At 31.7% G+C, this 21,317-nt stretch overlaps 1 protein-coding gene across 1 annotated transcript in view; it reads left to right on the top strand.

The window, feature by feature from the left end:
• Positions 1 to 4,273: 4,273 nt before the first annotated feature.
• LOC126740184 (uncharacterized) overlaps positions 4,274 to 21,317 on the top strand; it is a 180,102-nt gene continuing 163,058 nt past the window's right edge. Inside the window, exon 1 of the mRNA XM_050446115.1 lies at positions 4,274 to 4,438. Within this exon, the coding sequence (XP_050302072.1) occupies positions 4,424 to 4,438 (15 nt within the window). The 5' untranslated portion in view covers positions 4,274 to 4,423. The remainder of the gene's footprint in view (positions 4,439 to 21,317) is intronic.

Genomic DNA, 21,317 nt, shown 5'->3' with positions numbered 1-21,317 from the left:
TTGAGCAAATTTGAGTTGGAAATGTCTTATGAATATGGGTTCGCAAATACTTTCATTCTAAGATATGATTTTTTTGAAATTTAATAGTGTTGGTGTGCCGAAAACAACAATGATAATGTTTGATCATCATGTTTTTGAAATAAAAGTATTTTAGGTCGTTGTAACTAGTTTTTACCTTTGAAATTATTAAATTTAATAAGTAGGGAAATCAAGATAAGTTGACACATCATGCTTTATCACTGCCCATCATTAACAGCCGATCCAACGTTGCCACGAACAAATAAATCGAATACTAACTAAAACGTATAAACAAATCCAAATTCTAACTAGATAAAAAGTATGATAAATTAACTACCAGAATAGCTATATTAATCATTTTCTCTAGTATAACGTTCTATCAATAATAAGTAAGCTGAGTTCCATCGGCACTTCTTTCGTTTTTATTTTGTTACAGTAGTAGCGTCAGTTTGACAGAAATTTGTACAAATCAATGTTTGTTTTTACAACTGAAAAATACGCAGACATGCTGCTAGTGTACGGATATTGTAACGGAAGTACTAGAGCAGCAGTGATTAAATGGACGATTATTGGCATTTTTAATAAACTGAGGTATACAGGATTATTTCCAAATGCTTCTCTCATACGTCCATCAGCAGGTGCCCAAGATGGATATTGTTGAACGGTCACCATCAATTAGTGTTCGCAGAATATCATATCGCGCTGGTTTTGCCCAAATGACTGTATGGTTTCAATGCATACCATTGATTTGTACCTATTTTATGTGCAACCAGTCTTTTATGTATCTATCTGGTTTATTAAATTCTCTGTTGTAATTAAAATGTTATGTGCGTATTATTAAGATATATCTATAGAATGGATTACAGCAACACAAATTTGACTGCCGGGTGATAAATATGAACAAAAAAAAATGAACAGCATTTGCACAGATTTTCAGCATCATTTCTCTACGTGGCATAACTTTAATTTAAAAGAAACTACTTGAAAATTAATATTAGTTATATAATTTATATTTAATTGTACAGAATTGTATAGTAAAGCATAGAACTGACAGACAAGATTTAAATACTCAATATATCCATTTATGTTTTTTTGTTAAGCAAAAATAGATGCACTGGGTATATAGGCAAATCAATAATAAATAACTTTTTAGATATTTAAGCGCTGGTTTGTACTCTGAAACTAATAAAGGGTGTTTTTTTGAGAGGTATACAAATTTGAAGTGAAATAAAACTATAAGAAAAAAATTCATTGACATGGTATTGGTTTTATTTAAAAGATATTGTTATGCCATTAGTGCCTAAAAATGATTTCGGGTATATCAGCGCCACGGCTGGTTCGAATGTAGCGTAATCGGGAAGTCCAATTTTCGACCACTTTTTCAAGCATCTGGGGCCGTATCTCGGCAATAACGCGGCGAATGTTTGCTTCCAAGTGATTCAACGTCTGTGGTCTATCTTTGAAGACATGTGACTTCACATATCCCCAAAGAAAGTAATCCAGGGGTGTGAGATCACACGATCGTGGAGGCCAGTTCACAGGTCCATTGCGTGAAATTATGCGATCATGGAATGTTTCCCGCAATAAATTGATAGTGTCACGCGCTGTGTGGCATGTTGCACCATCTTGTTGAAACCAAAGCTCTGCCACATCAAGTCGGTTCAACTGAGGAACAAAAAAGTCGGCAATCATGGCTCTATAACGTTCTCCATTGACTGTAACATTCTGGTCGTTATCATCTTTAAAAAAATATGGGCCAATGATTCCTCCTGACCATAAAGTGCACCAAACTGTGACTTTTAATGGATGTAAGGGCGTCTCAACAAAAGCTTCTGTATTTTCTCCACTCCAAATTCGGCAATTTTGCTTGTTGACGAAGCCGTTCAATCAAAAATGAGCCTCATCGCTGAACAAAATTTTGGATTGAAAAAATTGGTCAAGCTGAATACTGTTTTCCGCCCATTCACCGAACGTACGGCGCGCATAATGGTCACGCGGTTTCAGTTCTTGCTTAAGTTGAATCTTGTAAGCTCGCAAGCCAAGATCTTCCACAAAGTGGATGGGCACAGCCCCAATTGTTGTGCACGATGGCGAATCGACTCATTCGGGTCCTCTTCAACACTATGCTCGTACTTGCGCTAACGTATTTGCAATACGTCGAAGTCAGCCGTTTCTATTATGTACGCTGCTTCAGCTGAGGGAAAATTGTTCCCACCATACGTGGTTTATAAAGCTAAAAATTTGTATACATCTTGGACAGTTGGAGGACCAAAGGACGTCAGATTTAATAGAAGTCCATCAGGTTGATTTGATGCGATTTCCTTCTCAGATTGGGTAGAGAGAACTGTCATACCTGCAGTAAAAGATCTACCGGGAAAGAAGTACTTAATTGGCAACAATCTGAGTTCACATTTTTCTGCAAGTACGGTATCTCTTTGCGAAGAAAATAATATTTCATTTATCTTCCTCCCGGCTAACTCTACTCATCTGACCCAGCCTCTGGACGTGGCATTTTTCCGGCCTCTTAAAACAGCTTGGCGACAAATCCTTGAAAAATGGAAAATGGGGGCTGGTTCAAAGCATTGCATGGTTCCAAAGGACAGATTCCCTTTTTTGCTAAATGACTTGTCAAATGCTATTGAGCCTAATGCTGGAAAAAACATACAATCTGGGCTTAGAAAGTGTGGAATTTTTCTTTTCTTTTCCACTAGATAGGGATCAAGTCTTGGGACGCCTTCCGCAGCAAAATCTTGATGAGACAAATGATGAGAATCAGAACATTGAAGAAGGACTTAAGGAGTCGACGTCGTAAAATTCAAGTTCCTGCTGGCAAAAGCGTTACAAGTGCAGATTTTGAAAGCTCGTTGGATAAAGACGAACAAGAGGATAATGATTTGGAAAGACGTATGGAAACCTTAGATGAAGATTCAGACCTGGAAATGAATTTGCCCCTTAGTAATTTTATGCCAATAATGGCAAAAGCTCAAAATCATTCTTCAGATGCAGACTCAGAAATGGACACTTCACTACCAAGTTTCACCGATAAGTCCGAGAATAAGTTGGATACAAATAATTCTTCAGTATCAGTCTGCTTTGAGGGTAAATTGTTCCGATGTGTTTCTCCCATTTCGCTTGATTTAATAGATAAAGGAACTTGGCCTCTGGTGTGTTTTCCAACAAAATATCGAAATAGACAAAGAAATAAATATTTTATCGGACAAGTAATTAATAATACAGAAAATTACTTTGAAGCCACTTTCTTAAGAAGTCGCCCCACCAAACACTCGTCAGGATATATTTATGAATTTCCAGAAGTTCCGGATGTTTCCACCTTTCATCTTAGCCAGGTTGTTGAGGGTTTTCCCAGTTCATGACGAGATAGAAGCATCTACGTCAAGAAGAGACATTTTAACATTTAATTTGCATCAAAGTTGTTTAATTTAAATAATATGTTTAAACTTGTTACATTTCTATAGAAATTTTTTTCAGGTATTCCTATTCGCCTTCGTGTGGGTAGAATAGCAAATTTGACCAATTTAAATGGGTGTTTCTATTCACCCCACATTGAGGGTGAATAGAAAAAGAACATTTTTATTTTTTTTTGTGGAAAAACCTCTATTTAAAAAAAATCTATTATGCGCTTTTTGATCTACAAGTCGAGACCCGTAGATTCCTTATTTTTTGTTGTCAAAAAGGTGACTACCATGTTAGCAACAGAGTAGGAAAGCTCCGAAACTGTTTCTATTCACCCCATTTTACGGTATATGCTTCATCTCGCTTGAAAGAATAAAGGTAAATGCCTTTTCCTTGTCGCTTAACTATTTAATCTACCCTAATGATACTAATCTGCAAATATATCTACCTGAAAACAGTAATTTACGAGCCTGCGATTTTTCTTAAAATTTTCACATACTTGGTTCTAAACCATTAATCTGCTGCAGCGTTTTTATAGATCATCCTATACACAAATCCTAGAGACATTTCTTCTAATTGCAACTTGTTCCTCTTGTATATATATTGTTACCTTCAGTCAATGAAAAAAACTTAAAAAAATACAATTAAAATTTCGTCAATTTAAAATTTCTCATATTCATCGAAATAACGAAACAATCTGTACCAAACACATAGTATTAAAAAATAATTTTGCTCAAAAAACGGCGTTATATATACTTTTATCGATGGATATATCGCAAGAAGTATAAACGCAACGGTAGTGGGAACTTTTACTAGAGCATGGATATAAGTCGACTGATGCGTAATGTTGTTAGTATTATGCGGGTGTATTATACCTATGTCGAATGAAAGTGAATGAAGGCATTTTTCTAAGACTTGTAATTTTTTTTCGAGTAGTTTTGAGGTGATTTTTGACGAGTTTTGGATTATAATTTGTTTGCTGATTTTCAAAATGAAATACTTAAAGGTACTTACTTGGTATTGCTATAGTAATTTGTTTTAAGTTTTATATATTTTTTCCGCCTTACTTATTAGCATTAAGACTTTAGTTAAGATTTATTAAATTTTTATGGTTACGTATGGTCATATAGATTACACTCGCCCTAGATGCTTTACGCTAATTGCAAAATAGTAATTCGCCTTAATAAAAAAAACTATAATACATATAGGGTGAAAAGTAGAGAAGTATTAAGTGAATACTTTAGGTCTGTAAGTAAACTGTTTTTCATTACATTTGCATCAAAAATTCTATTTGATTAAAAACCAGCATAGATTATTTTCTATATGAATACAGTTTTAGTAAGGAAATAAAAGAATTATTTAGACTATATACTTATGACTTATTAGTATTAAATCATTGAGTGTTTAAAAGTTTATTGGTACCCTGTATTATAAAAATTAATAGGGAAATAATGGAAAAGAAAACAATAAACTAACATAAACCAAATAACTTATTTAATGATTATGTTATGAAAAAGAAGTACTTGAAAAGTTGAAAAAGCTGAAATATTTTTTTATGAGAAAACGCTGTACCGAAAAAAGTCAAGACCTAAATTCTTAACTATCTTTCGTATAAGTGAAAGCTCAAAGAAATATGGGCTTATGTTTGCTGGAAAGGAAATTTTTTTTTATTAAGATATCCGCTGGTCCACTAGCATATTTTCTCACGGGTCTCGCGTTCTGATAATTTAAAGATTACTAAATTTTAACGATAAAATATTAAATTTTCAAGTATGAATACTCATAATTACTAAACTAAATGAAATTAACAAAGAATATTATAGAAAGGGGTCAAGAACTAGAGGATTACTGGAGGTCTTCCATAAAATATAATAGAAGTATATTTAACTTACTTAAAATATGACAAATTTAGAAAAAATATCAAAGATTTTATTTAAAGAAAGAATTTAATATCTTAAGACATATACATATATATACCGGGTGGCGCATCGAAAACGAAACAGAGCCCATTACAGGTAGTCCATTAAATTTTAAAAAAAACGCTCGGACCCGTCGATTTTATTTTCGAAGGGGGCACTTAATAATCACAAAATCACTTTTCCACCTACAACCCCCTAAGCGGGGGTGGCACTACCCCTAAAATCTTAAATGGGAAGGGGGGTCGAGTGATACCTCATTGGAAAGGTCTTTTAATTCTCTTTACAAAGTTACTTGGTTTGACGCAATTTAAGTAAGTACTTTTTAAAATTTTCGCATTTAAACCTTAAAAGGTAATTTTCAATATTTTTACTTTATCATAGACTACTAAAGGTACTTTTAAGAAAAACAATGCCAGGCAGTATGACAAAACCATCAAGTAATATGAAATTATGAGACAAAAAATGAGATAGCTCTATCATATTACAGAATATTTTGACTTTAAGTCTAGTCATTCAAAAAATTATCGCAAAAATAGATTTAAAAAGAATTTGCTTAAGTGTTAGCTTATAATAAATGTTCAAAATGGCCACCTCCATTCTCCACACAATAAAAAAGATTTTGCTCAAAGCGTTGTCGCACGTCCTGCAGTACTTTAGGCGTGATTTGAAGACACTCATTTACAATTCTGCCTTGTAGATCTTCTAACGAAGTGGGTTCGGTCTCATAAACTTTACTTTTTAAGTGACCCCAAAAAAAAAAAGTCTAGAGGTGATAAATCCGGCGATCGTGGAGGCCATTCAATAGCACCTCTTCTTCCAATCCATCGTCCTAGAAACGTCCGATCCAAATATTCTCGCACGAATAACGTATAATGTGGTGGGGCACCATCCTGCTGAAATATCAATCTATCTTTATCGTATCTGTCATTTTGAGTTTTAATTATAGCTGTCAATGCTGGATCAATGGCCTGTTGTAATAGCTCTAAGTACATTTCACCTGTCAGATTTCCAGGTAAAAAAAATGGACCAACTAAATTATCACCAAAGATACCAGTCCAGACATTTAACTTTTGTGGGTATTGGGTGTGTACCTCACGATACACTCTAGGATTATTGTCGGACCAATATCGGCAGTTATGACGATTGACCAAGCCATTCAGGAAAAAAGAGCTTTCATTAGAGAAACAGGTATTAAATAAAAAATTTGGGTCATTAATAATTCGTTCACTCATAACTTCACTAAATTGTGATCGCCGATCGAAATCATCTTCATTCAGCTCTTGCACAAGATGTATTTTGTACGGATGAAACTTATGAGATTTTAGAGTTCTTTGGATACTACGTCGACTAATACCTGTGACAGTTTCCAATTGACGGGTACTTAATGTAGGCTCTAGATTAATATGCCCTAGTACAGCCACTTTCATACCTTCATTCCTTACGGGATTTTCAATATTGCGTTTGCGATTCGCCACTGATCCAGTTTCTCGAAATTTGGAAACAAGTTCCAATACATACTTTCGCTGCACCTTGCTGTTTTCATGTCGCTCATTAAATAATTCCGCCGTTCTATTAGCACATTGATTATTTCCAAAAAATAATTCAATTATTTCAACTCTTTCTGCCGTTGTATGCACCATTTTTATTTTTAAAAATAGGTATTCCCAAAAAAAAACAAAGTCCCGCACTATAAATCACCTTTTTAACAGCGTACTACATTTAGAATAAATTGAGAATAATTCAATTTTTAGTTTTGGTCAACAAGAAAATTTTACAAATATTTGTAAAATTTTTTGGCTGACCCGTTTTCTAGTTCATTCGTTTGATTCTAATGATGTTTATTACCTGTCGTAAATAAATTAATATTAATACCAACGTGGCCTGTGATTGAGATAGTGAACTAAAGCAAATTCTTTTTAAATGTATTTTTGCGATAATTTTTTAAATGTCTAGACTTAAGGTCAAAATATTCTGTAAAACTTACCCTCCGTTTCGAATAGAATCTCCGATTTCTGCACATGAACTGATTTTACAACAAATAGCGAACGTCTAGACAAATGCACGAGGTTATGAAAACATTAGAAGTGCGTATGTGCTTGAAACCAGTGGTGTCCCTTTTAAGGGACTCTACGCACTAATGGGTTAATTAAAAATATAATTATTTGAGTAACGATTTTGATCTCATCGTATAAAAAAAATACATTTTGAAATTTCGATAGATAAAATAAAATTCGCCAAAAGTACAAAGATTTTTAAAATAGATATAAAACGTCGGCCGTAAGTATTAAAATTTAAGTGATACATTGATGCTGATCGTGAAAATTTCTTTAAATTATGAATAATTAAGTTATAGAATTAGAAGGGAAAGTCAAATAATACTCCAATTGCGGGAAAAAAATACAGATGTTTCCATTTAAAAAAAATTTAAATAATGTACCATGTTTTTTTGGGACACCTTGTATCAACTAAACTAGTTTTCAAAAGTAGCCCCTCTAACTCAACCCCTAATAAAGGTTTTTTCCGTTTTAAGATTAAGCCGTAATCAAGCACCGCGATATTAAATGGACACCTTGTATATATTTCATATTTGTACCAGTATATATATGTTTGCAATATGTACGCATGATAAGTATGTTAATTATCATGTCTGTAGCTTGTACAGTTTGGCTTATATTTCAAGTAGGTTTAACATAGTATCTTGTTTAAGTCAACAATAGATAAAAATAGATGCTTCTATATTATTATTCAAATAAATATCGTATCGCTCCGTTTATAGAAGAACGCCATAACTCAAAAAACTGCATTTTGTAGATAAATTATAAAAACAATTCATACTCTAACCTATTATTTATGTAAAAGACCGTCACAACTTGCACTTCATAATAGATGGCACCGGAGTAATACTCCGGTTCTGTAATGATTTTTTCCAAATGAGCAACATCTGTAAATTTAATAGCCTTTGAAAATATACCTTTTGCTTATAACCCGATAAAAAAAAATTGAGTGGCAAATCTAGAAAGCGAGGTGGACGAAAAATTACCGAAAACCGATATACAGGGTGTTCGGCACATAAACCGACAAAAATTTTTGGCATATTCTTGGGGTCATTTGAAAGCATTTTACCCTAATACCTTCGGTCCCAAAAGTTACTGTTAGAAAGATATGAATTTTTTAATGTTTTTTCTCAAATTACTGTATGTCCCTTTAGCACAATCAGTCGAAACAAAAGCTGTTGGTAGGGAATATTATTTTCCAAATATCGTAATCTTATTGTCTCTAATAAAAAAGTTATATGGTTTTAAGAGCGACATTTTAAGTAATTTGAGAAAAAACATAAAAAAATTCTTATCTTTATAACAGTAACTTTTAGGACAAAGGTCTTAGGGTAAAAAGCTTTAAAATGACCCCAAGAATATGCCAAAAAATTTTGTCGGTTTATGTGCCGAACACCCATAACTCTTCCATTAAAAAAAATCTGAAGGTATTACCTCGCATCTGATCTACTATGGCACGGAATACCATCCTGTTGGAACCATATTTGTTAATGTTGAAGCAGGGAAACGTTGTCGAGAAAATCTTTTAATTAATTCTCTAAAATACGTAAATAACGCTTCCATTCAAAGATTAATGAAAAAAAAGGGTTCAATCATTTTGTTTCGATAAACTCCACACCACAAATTTGCTTTAAATGCATACAGGTCGCGAGTTTTGATGTTAAAATTTGGATTAGTATTACTTACGGCACTTTTGGGAAGAGATTATTCCATTTAATGAAACTGTTGCTTCCCATAATTTTCTTTATTCTAACATTTCTTGGATATCACAGCAGAATTTCCTGGTCTAAGCGTATAAATAAATTGGGGCTTGTATAGGTGAAACCTATTCTTTTTAAAAAGTTTTGAAACCGTATCTCTGTTATTAGGATATGACATGGAAACTGCCCTTCTTTGAAATTATTTTTTAGGATGTTCGATTGCTGGGAGCAATATTTAAAATTCTGTATCATCATGGTCACCACTCCTTGTTGGCGTTTCTTGCTAAATTTATTACTTATATCTTCAAAACTCTTGAATTTGGTTAGTATTTTCCTTACTGTGCCATAGTGAAGAATTTTCTCTGGGTATCAGTTATTACAAATTTCTGCAACTTCTCGATACGCTTTATAATTGTCACCCGCAATTAACGCAATTCTAATTTTATCTTTAGGACTTAATATTGCTGGAATTTCTACTCGAGTTTATTAATACTTTCTGTCAAATACGCAATACAACTGATGTTAAAAACCTCACTGTCCAACATTTCTTGCTATAAACAAAGCATTTGGTTATCGGTGCATCCTAGATTGCAGGTAATTACACTTATATTTCCATTGGTATTGTAAATAGGGAAAAATTGTAAGTAGCTGCTAATCGCATATTTATATATAGTTTATAGTTCTAAAGAACTTGTTTTTATAACCATTTTTGTTATTGTCAAAAATAAAGGTACTTTTACTTTTGCACAAAATGCACTTTTTTTTGACAATCCTCATATACGAATAATAAAATTTGATTATTGCATTTTAGGTTTTGGACCATGCAAAACTTTTTATAAAGAATAACTTTTTCTCCTAAAACTGATAATAAAAAAGTTTCTCATATGTTGTCAACTTAAGTAGACGTACTGCATAAGCGAAAAAATATTGAACATTTTAAAGTAAAGCATAAACTCTAGTATTACCTAAGTAAAGAGATATAAATAATCTATTCAACTGTACTAATACAAATTAAATTGATTGACGTATAAACGAGTAGTAAGCAAACATGTGTGGTAATAATCGATATTTTATCGACCTCAAACTTTGGTATGTCTAATGGCTACCCTATAGTGTAGTATAATTAAATTATTTTACTTTATCTTAAAGGCCATACAATCTACTACCCAACTGCATAAAATAATTTAAGTTAATTGACTTACGGATATAAAGAAGTAAACATTTTGTTTAATTGAAAGAATTCATTTTATGAAATACTCCAAACTTGCACGCACACGCAACCATTTATTGGCTAGACAATAGTAAAGTTTATTTTGAGAATTTTTCAGGAACATTGGCAACAGTTTGTTTTCTAATACCTCTACATTTTTAAGCAAATCGATTTTTTGTATCACCAAAGATACCAAATCAAAAAGTCTAGAGAAGTTAAGTTTGGGGACCGTGCGGACCATTCAATTGCACCAGATCTAATGCTAATCGATGTGCATGGAAATACAAATTATCTTTATTTATTAATTTATCAATATTTTCATCTACTTAATTTTCTAAAGATTATACGATAGAATATAAGTTTAAATAAATTCGTCCACTTAACTTATCTTCCAAGAAATATCTCAATTATTCAATATCATAGATTTCTGCCCACATATTAGCTTTTTCGTAATATTGACTATACCCTAAAGCGTAGTTTACACGAGATAGTAAATTGCGATAATACTTGTGAGAGTAACTTGTGGAAGTGTTTACACTGAAGCAAATTTTTGCAGCTATTTCTATCGGCAAGTGCTCTAGCTAGACAATACTTGCGGCAAGTGATTTTGGGTGTATATATGAGATAGAGTGATTGGTTTTTGCTATTGCTAGACGGAAAAATGTCTAGCCGCGGAAAGAGAGCTGCAGCTGCCGTTGTTGTCCTTAGTACAATTTTCCAAAAGCAACGAAAAAAGACTAGGTTAAGAATTTGGGTGAAAGAATGGATAGCAAGGAGGCCTACTCTTGGCGCTTATGCGATGTTGTTAGATGAGTTATGAAGTGAATATCCAAACAAACTTTAAAATTTCGTACGTATGTCAGAAACCGATTTTAACTTTTTACTGCATTTAATTGCCGACAAAATATCAAAATTGGATACAAATATGTGTGAATCCATCAAACCAAAAGAACAGTTAGCGCTAACGTTGAGGTTTTTGGCCACAGGTAAGTTTTAAAAAGTTTCAAATACAAATAACTAAAATATTTTATTTTTTTATACAAAACCAGAACAAAACTTACACATTTTTTGATTTCAGGTGATTCATACCATTTCCTTATATATCTGTTTCGTATCCCTATATGTACGATCTCAGCTATAATTCCGGAATGCTGTCAGGCTCTGAACGAGGCACTAAAAAATTAATACTTTAAGGTAAAAATAATAAAACGATTTATTTATCTTGTTTTCCCTAATTCATGATACTAAACAGTGGAAGATGTTTGTTAATGTGACTGAGTCAATTGGGTTAAATGTGGTGGTGATGAAACAGAATAAAAATGATTTTCAAAATTATTGGAACTGACTGATGTATGTGAGTGTGTTGAGGTAGCTGATAAACTTCTTTCATTATCGTCTATTTCGGACATGTCTAAAATAGCTTTCTACATCACTCGTTTTAATTTCCTTTTATTCTGGTCAAATTTTAAATTTCTTATTTCAGAAGCAACGAATTGCGTTTCAGCTGCCTTTTCTGATACATCCTACAAAATGTAACAAACAACAGCTAAACTTTTAGGTACCTACTACAGAAAAAGAATGGAAAAAGATTGCAAAAGAGTTTAAAGAAAAATGGAACTTCCCTCACAAGCACCTCCTGGCAGTGGAAGTTATTACTATAATTATAAAGGGACAAATAGTATTGTTCTCATGGCACTTGCCGATGCTAATTATAGAATTACATATGCCGATATTGGAGCGAATGACAGAGTATCTGATGGAGGAGTTTTTTATAATAGCGGATTAGCAATAGCCTTGCAAGAAAATACAATAAATTTGCCTCCCCCAGAGCCATTATAAACCATATGTAATGAAACCATATCCATTTAGAAATCAACCTGGTATTAAGCGTATTTATAATTATCGTCTCTCGAGAGCCAGATGAATCGTGGAGAATGTATTTGGCATAATTTTAAGAAAACCCATTCCGCTAGCACCGGAAAAAGTAATAACAATTACAAAAACAATATGACGTATCCTCCATAATTTTCTTATGTCACGTAACACCTCTATAAATGAATATGCGCCGACTGGTACTTTTGATGGTGACAATTATGAAATGGGAAATTGGCGCACTTCAAAACGACAATGTTCACAATTACTCAGTAATAGCTAAAGAAATCCGTGAAGAATTTTGTGATTACTTTATTTCGGCCGAAGGTGAAGTTTCTTGGCAATATAAACATATTTAAAATAATGGTAAAACTTCAATAAATATACATAATTTAAAACTGTAGTACTTTTTTACTTACTAATAAATTATCCTCGGTCCCTGATGTTATGTTTTGATCAAATATAAACTTAATTAAAGTATTCCCAGGAACTCTTACAGTTCTCATCAATACCCTGACCACTTTTCCTTTTTTTCAATTTGTTCCACTCCTGGTTTGCTTGAGTGCGGAGATTATGGAGTTTTCGTTGAATTTCAGCATCAGTTGTATTAAATTTTTCTGCTATAAACTTTACTGCCTGTTGTTTTTTATTTCTATCTCTATATATTCTTTATTTTATTTGCCACAGCTCCGGAAACCCTTCAAAAATACTTATTAATTCGCACGTATCTTCTTTGGACCATACACGTTTGCCCTCCATTTTGCTTTTCTTGCACTATTTAACTTGCACCCAATTTTCAACAAAACGGAAAAGAAATTATAACTTGCTAAAGAACTGTCCTGATTTGTTTAGACCTGCAATAATTTATGACGCAACTACTTGAGCGTATGCTTTGCTACTTGCTGGGAGAGAACTCTCGGACACTGTTTACATTATGCAAATTATTTGGAAGTGTTCTCAGATATAAACTTGCGATAGTTTTACTTGCTCGTATAAATAAGGCTTAACAATTAGTTATTTTCTCGCAAATGTTAAAGCATATTTTTAATAAAAAATTATTTAAACTCAGTTAACTGCTTATTACTACATATTTTTACTTGTAAACCGCTTTTACTATTTATAGCAAGGCAAGATGGATGACACACAACTTAAAATGGTGTGTGTGATACTATAGCATAGCCATTTGACATAGCAGTCAAATACTGATAAAATATCAATTTTTTGCTTACTTTTAGCTTTAAAATGTTGTTTGTCTTTAAAATGTTTGTCAATTTCACCGAGTTATTTGGATTAGAACGTTTTTAAGTTTCAATTAAGTCGTCCATTGTTCTTATCCTTTCGCCTTCACAACTTTTTCATTGTTTGCCGTACTAATTTAACGATTATATTATCAAAATTATTTTACAAAGGTATGCGTTTCTTAATTAAATATGTATAATAATTTTTCGCTAGAAAAATAAAAAACTATTATAATAGGAAATAAAAATTAATAGCTTCATTTTATTAGCTAAATTGCTTTGTTAAAAATTTAGACAATATAATACATAGATATACACTACATAATATACGAAATTGTGAGAAATATACAATAAAATAATTTTAGTTAGAAGCTCATGACTTCTTTCGATTAATGCATTTTGTCTGGAAAATTTTTAAATGCCTTATATGAAAATATGATTTAAAAAAATAGATCATTTTAAAAATGATTCAAATTTAGCAATTCTTTTTTTAAACCCAAATTATATTATAATTAACCTGCAACGATTATTAAATAATGCCGGTGAAATACGAGTTAACAGCGTACTATTGACCATTTAATTTATACAGACGATACACTACTCACTGAAAGCTTGCAAGATTTTGCAATGCTATCGTCTATGTTGAATAATCTCCTCATATTTAGTCGAGAATGATCTGAAACTCAATGTTAAGAAAATCAAATACATCAAATTGTCACCAAACCAAAATCTAAATTTCTTATGAAATTTGTATGTAGAGCGCAGCAAAGGGCTGGGAAAAGTCGCTATGACCTAGGCACAAGTGTCAAGTCAGCAATAAAGATTTGTCAATTTCCAAGTCATCTTATATGAAGATCTAAAAGCTGCTCTGTAGTCGAGATTTAAAATATATTCTCCGTTTTTTTGTATAGCGTATGATATGTAGAAACTTGGAAAAACTAGAAGCCTTCAAGATTTAGATTTACCTTAAAATTTTGGAAATTTTATAGACAGAACATGTGACCAACCACGAGGTTCTAAGAATAAAGAAGTACGTAAAGGTCCTAAATGAAGTGATACCTGCTGTTTAAGCCATATCATGCCAGATTCAAGGTATAATATTCGAAGCAAGGAAACTTCAAGGTTCAAAAAAAGCTTCAAATGGGGAAGGCATTAAGAAAACTTAAACTGGAATAATATATTAAAATAGATAATGTACATATTCAAGGTGAAATAATCTTGAGAATGTGGTAGTAAAGAATATGTATAAGAAAATACAATATTTAAAATATAAAATACAATTATTGAAGATAGACCTGTTATGCATCGAAAAAGAAAATTAAAATGCAATAAAAGCTATTTTTAGGACCTTTTATTACACTATCGGTATTTAAAAATATAAAATTTTATGTTTCATTTCTTCAATTAAAATGAGACTGCAGCGCTTTTTACAAGTCAAATTTATTTACCTTATGAGAGTTATATTATCAAGCAGAGATGAATTGAGTTTTATATATTCTTAAAGTAGTATATTTAGTAAATCCAAGCTTTATGAGAAAATTAAATAAAAAATCCAGGGCTAAATTAAAAAGAATACACTTGATAAGTGTTTCTGCATGGAAAATATCGTATTTAAAAGTTAAAAATACTCACCTTTACAGAATAAAAAAAAAATTTACAAAATTAGTTTATTTTGTCATATTTGTACCAAATAAAAATTTATAAAATTCGATCGTTATCCTTAATTCCGACGATAATTGGAATAAATATTTTAAATTCCGTAACGTCATTTTATTAACAATTAGATTTTGCAATCAATTTTGCCAACGCTGTATAAATAGACTAACTGTTAAGAAAATTCGCTACTTTAAATATTATTTAAGTTTAATACATTTTTGACCGTACGAAAACTCCTTCTTCTTGCGAAAAGAGCCAGACGGTTTTCCGAGTATCTTCTTCCCGGCTTGAAAAATAATATTTTGTACGTATTTGGTAATTTAGTTAAGTTTTGGTTGTCGATTAGTATTCGTTGCGATGACATAAGTTTAAGTCCGTGGCCGTCGTGGATTGTAATGATATTTTATATCAGCAGAATTTACCATTTTATGTGTTTAATACCGTGATAAATGTTAATTGAACCAGTGATGTACAGTCTGTGTTTTTAACGAAATAAAAATCCGATTAAGATAAATTTGAGTCGCTTTTATTTCAAACACTAACCTAAGAATAGAATTGTCTAATAGTTAAACTGATAATTATAAACAATTTAATTTTTATATAATTAATAATTATTATATCTTAAAATGTTTGCCAATTAGTACGCTCGCGTTATTTAGGTTAGAACGTTTTTGTGAGTTGATTAAGTCGTCTATTGTTTTTATTCTTCCGCCTTTAAAACTTTTTCATTGTTTAAAGTACGTATTCAATTTAAGACATTATATCCAATATTTTATAATTATGAAAGAAGCAAGTAATGCAATATCGATTATGTATTACAAATTCAATATAATTAAAATTTGTGAAATAAACATGAAAGATCCAAGTGAGTTACACTTTTATTATTTAATTTAGTTCTTTTTAACAATAATAGAAATTCATTTTAATTTTTTACGTATGACTTCTAGATTTTTTTTCGTTCTTCTTGGCAGTTCTATGTTTGTAATGTGAGAGGTTTATGGTATTTTGAGCATTCTCTTATACAGCCACATCTCGAATGATACTAGGTCTTTATTGGTGGCTTCTGTGAGTATCCAGGATTCTAGGCCATACAATAAAACATTAAAAAAATGGCATCTTAAGTGCTTTACCATCGTTTTAAGAAATATGTTGTGACTTTTGAAGATGACACTCATTTTGTGAAATATCGTACTTGCTTTTCCTGCACGACATTTTATTTTTTGTTCACATTTTTTTATTCAGTTTATTTATTTACAGTATTCATCACTGTTCAGCTATTTTATACCAGTCCCATTGTTCATTTATAGTGGCTCCAAGGTAGCAATATTGTTGAACATGTTCAATTTGAGTTCCGTTCACATATCGGTAATCTTCATTTATATCTCTTTTGCTGATTATTATTAATTTGTTTCGGTTTCTTTATATTGATATTAAGACCATATTATTGGCTGTACGGCGCAGCATCTTTGCTATATATATATTTGTTATAAAAGGTATATAAAATATATATAATTAGTATATAAAAGGTGAAAGGACACATCCCTGTGCGACCCCACGTTGTATTTTCACCTATTTCTTTTAGTCACCATTAATAAGCATGCTGTTAGATTCCAGTAGAGGTTTGAAATTATTCTAGTATTTTTATCGTCCAAGCCGGCCTCTTCCAGGATATTGATCATTTTATACTTTTTTATAATCGATTGAACATGCGTTAACGTCACTGTACCTCTGGATTAGGTTCTGAATCAACCAATCAACAATCTGAATACAACATTTTTACATTGCTGTCCTTTTATTATTCCATTCTTGACCCATATTCAACTGCTGTTTGAGTAAATCATTATTTCCGAGTGCTTGGAAGCTTGCAAATGTGTTTCCTTTACCCAAGGTAGCTAATCCGACTGAATTTAGCTATTTTCGATCTATTTCAATTTTGCCTGTACTCTCAAAAGTATTAGAAAAAATATTGACATTTTAAATCAATTTATTTTTAAACAGAAATAGCATTCTTCCGGAGAAACAATCTGGTTTTAGATCGCGATTAAGCTGCAATACTATTCTTCGTGACATAATAAATGATATAGTCAGTGCTCATGATCAAAACCAAGCATGGGCGGGCCGAAAAATGGATATATATATTTTTTTTGATATTGCAAGTGAGTAATGTTTAAAATGTCTAACAGGCGAACATTAATGATTATACAAAAGATGAAGCAGATTAAAAAAAATTAACCAGGCCCCAAAAGCCCTTAATATTCAAAAAAAAAAGAAAAAAAAAAGAAAATTGATCTGGGTAGCGAAAAAATTTTCAGAAACAATGTTATTAAGATGTATATAAAAAATCAAGACAATAATTTTATTTTCCACCAGGCCCCAAGCTTTAATAAAACTAAAAAGTTTTGTGCAGCTCTTCGCCTGACTTGGTGTTTATGAAGAAAATGCTGTCGGGTGGGCGATTAGCGAATATTAAGTTGTATGATTTTTGTATTACAATATAAATTAACAACAATTAATTATAAACACTAAACCAGCCCAGAACTCGCCACGTGGAGGTGGCTGCACATCGAGTTCCAACCAACCAATCTCCCCATTCTGAACAAAGATTAATCTTTTGCTGCAGCAAAGTATTGAGCTTTGTTTTCAAAAGTAGGTAAATCTAACCTTGCATCAATTTTTGCGCGAATATATCCATCTCTTGCTACACTTCCGCATACTTTTAAAGACGCCTCTGTTATAAGCTTAACACACCTTTCGACTGCCTGAGTGTGACAAGGATAATCGCCAACATTCATCTTCTGTTGATTAATCTGCTCTGCTAATTCTTCAATTGAAAATAATTTGGTAATTGGAGGTTCGGTTAAATTTATGCTCTGCCAATCAATAATATCTATGTAGTCATCCACCATGAAATTTAGTTTTGGAGTTTTAAAAACTCTAGGTTCCGTTATTATTTGTGTTCTGGCTTTCCTTATTCGACTAACTGCTAGTTTTCTTATATACTCTCGAGGGTCTGTTAACATTGAAACCAGTAAATTTTCAGGATGCGCAAAATACAAATTCCCTTCTATCACTTTATCGATAATATTTCTGATAGCTTCTGGAAACTGCCTAGATATTTTAATCATCTCCCACAAGTGTCTAGCACCATCTTGTAAGAGCGGTTTGGTCTTTATTCTAAACCACATTGGTGCGTAAAGTTTCATTATAAAGTTTACTATAACTTTAAGTTCTCTGATGGATCCTTTGTGCCAACATATAAACGAAGAATTCTGTTTGCTGTTGTTACCCATCTGGAATGGGCTAACTTACCAGGATTCCGTTCAGATAATTGTTTGGAGCAATTTCCATTTTTAATGGCTTGGCACATTAAATACAAATATTGCTGATCAGTACTGAGCTCTTTGGCATTAATTTCTGGTAAGTCAGTATTAACTACAATAAACTCTCTAAAGTTTTTCGCAGTTGTCTAGAAGGCTCCCGATAGGTCCTGAATAATTATATGGTCCCTTCGTGTGGCCGTCCATTTTTTGTAATAAAAGCCTTAATGGCAACTCGTTTGCATGAAGTAAGCAATAAGCATCATGCGCATTAGTATGTTAGCAGCGGCGTGTATTAAAGAAGAATATATTGTATTACGAGAACTTTACAGATAAAAATGACTTCTTATTACAAGAAAATATATTATCTTGGCTGTTTTTAATTAAGGATATACATTTAGTTCAAACTCACGTTATCTTGTCAAAAGAGAATCCACGTTCTTCACATTATTTTCTAATTATCTTAGCGAATTAAATCCTTGCTATTAGACAACTGTCTTTAAGAATAAAATTGTGAATTTATCGATACTTGTTTAAAGAGTACGTTCTTGCTTTAACGTCACAGGTGCTTTGCGTTGGGTCGCGTAGGTATAACCCCGGTGTTTTCCCTTTGTCGGAACTTTGTTCTTTGGTCATTCCGGTCATTAGCAAGTTAGACGCGGCATTGTCAACGCGACACGACGTATAATCGCATTTTTGTGTGTGAATTTGGTTTTTTCAATATGGACAACATGAATTTTGAAGTTGAAGTAAGTGAAGTTTTCTCTTTTTTAAAGCGGAATGCTTTGGAACACTTGTGGCCTGTGTTTGAAAGTATATTTATATTATAAATATATGTGGTTTTTATTTCCTTTTTTAAATTATACCGGTACCTATATGTGCGTGTGTAGGTTTAAAATACTCAGTAGGGCTATAATGCATTTTTTACTTTCTTATAGGTATACCTAGATTAGTTTATAAATAACTAAATAAGCATGCATTGATTTTTAAAAGCTTTTGTGTAAATTATTATTGTATCTTAAACAAAATGGTGGACGTTTGCGTTAAAATATTCTTTAGAAGCTAATATAGCTATTTTCACAGGGCAGTCCTGAACTAGTCCGGGATTGTTTTCCTAAGTTTCGATTGGCCGATGATAAAATGCGGACATATTAAAACCAATAAAAACACAGGAAAAGACTCGAGAAAAGAATCCCGGACAAGTTCAGGACTGCTCCGCGAAAACCGCTCTAAATTTACCTAAAAGAAGAAAATATAATCTTAGCAGAAGATAATTTTCTTACTTTAAAATTAAATTCTTGAAGGAAAGGTTATGTACTTTAAATAAGATAATTATTTCGAGCTAAGAATCGTACCATTTTAGGACAAAATAAATATCCTTGGCGCAAACATTTATGTAACTGTGAAAAGTAATCCTTTTTTATAAAAATATACGTTTCATTTTTTTTCTCTTATATCGAAAAATATTTGAATATTGTACAGTGTGATCGTAATAGTAAGGAATAAATTCAATGTTTCATTGTCATTCATCATGTTAATTTTTTGAGGATATTCTATTAAGTTATGCATAGGTGGTTAGTCTGGTTAGCAGATATTAGCTACAAGTATTAGAGTTTTGGAAATGTAAATAACTTACAAACCATAAGCCTAGACAATAGTTATTATCTTCTGGTTTCATAAAATAAGACTAGTGCAATAAGTGTTACAGATTTTTTTAATTTTTTTTTGATGCTCATAGCATAATAGAGAGTTTAATTTTGCGTTGACGTTAAATATTAACGATATAATATTAGTATGTATTTTATAAAACTTATGACTTCCATAATATAAAATAAAAGTGTGTTATTAATATTTTATGTTCTTTTCTTTTTTATATCCTCGAAAAAACCTCGTAAAAAGCGCTATAAATTTTGCGTCGATATTTAATATTCAATGCGAAAACTTATTTAAGTAAATAAAATATAAAAAGTAAAATCAAAAACAGTTTATGAAAAATGAAAACATAAGATACATTTTAATAAAAAAATACATAATTATGAAGGGGCTTTAAATACAATAAAGATATTATATACTCGTATACGTATTTGGTTGTGAACAGTCGTAATCCACAAAAAAATGTAAAATTGTGTGAAACTGTCTAAGTACCTTTATAATTAATATTATAGTGTTTTCTGACAGGCTTAACTTAATTTTATATTTTTTTGTGAGTTATATTACGAAATTTCGAAAAGTTATCTTCCGAAACCGAAATAATAATTTTTGGGTCAAGTAAATAATTTCTTAATACAAGATATTTAATATTTGACGTAAGAACTTAATGATCTTGTATCCATTAAATTTTTAGATTTTAAGCCATTCATTTATTTTCGTCAAAGAAATGTCTTTCAGACAAGTACATTTATGTACATATGAGAAGATCACACGTTTTGAAGTTAATATTAATACTCTTGTACCAAAAACATAATGACCTTGGGGAGAGAAAATTATTTTTTTTTCTTCTCTTAGACCAAATAACTAAATAATTTGCTGTTCTTACAATTAGGACATATTTACTTAACAATTCAAAATAGTAGTAGACTAAAGCTAAGGATGTGTTAAGTTTTTCCTAAGGTAATATTCATTTGGCTATATCCAAAGACATGGCAGCCTTGGTTTAAACTCGTTAACATCTTTTGGGGAACTTTATTTTTGGCCAGTAGGCAACTTTTGGTAGCTACTTGGTTTTGATTTTCAAAAAAAAAATCAGCCCACCCTACAAGGAACTGCTTTGGTTCTATTAAATTATACTAAAGCGTTTGATATGATTAATCACAAATTGCTACTCGCGATATTAAAATATGCTGGCTTTGAGGAAACCGCTTATAATCTTATTTCTTCATACTTAACTGATAGATTTCAAAGGGTAGTTGTAGATTTTCT

The sequence above is a fragment of the Anthonomus grandis genome, chromosome 9 (assembly GCF_022605725.1).
Source record: "Anthonomus grandis grandis chromosome 9, icAntGran1.3, whole genome shotgun sequence".
NCBI lineage: Eukaryota > Metazoa > Arthropoda > Insecta > Coleoptera > Curculionidae > Anthonomus > Anthonomus grandis.
The sequence above is the reverse complement of the archived record's forward strand: the minus strand, read 5'-3'. Positions and strand labels throughout refer to the sequence as shown.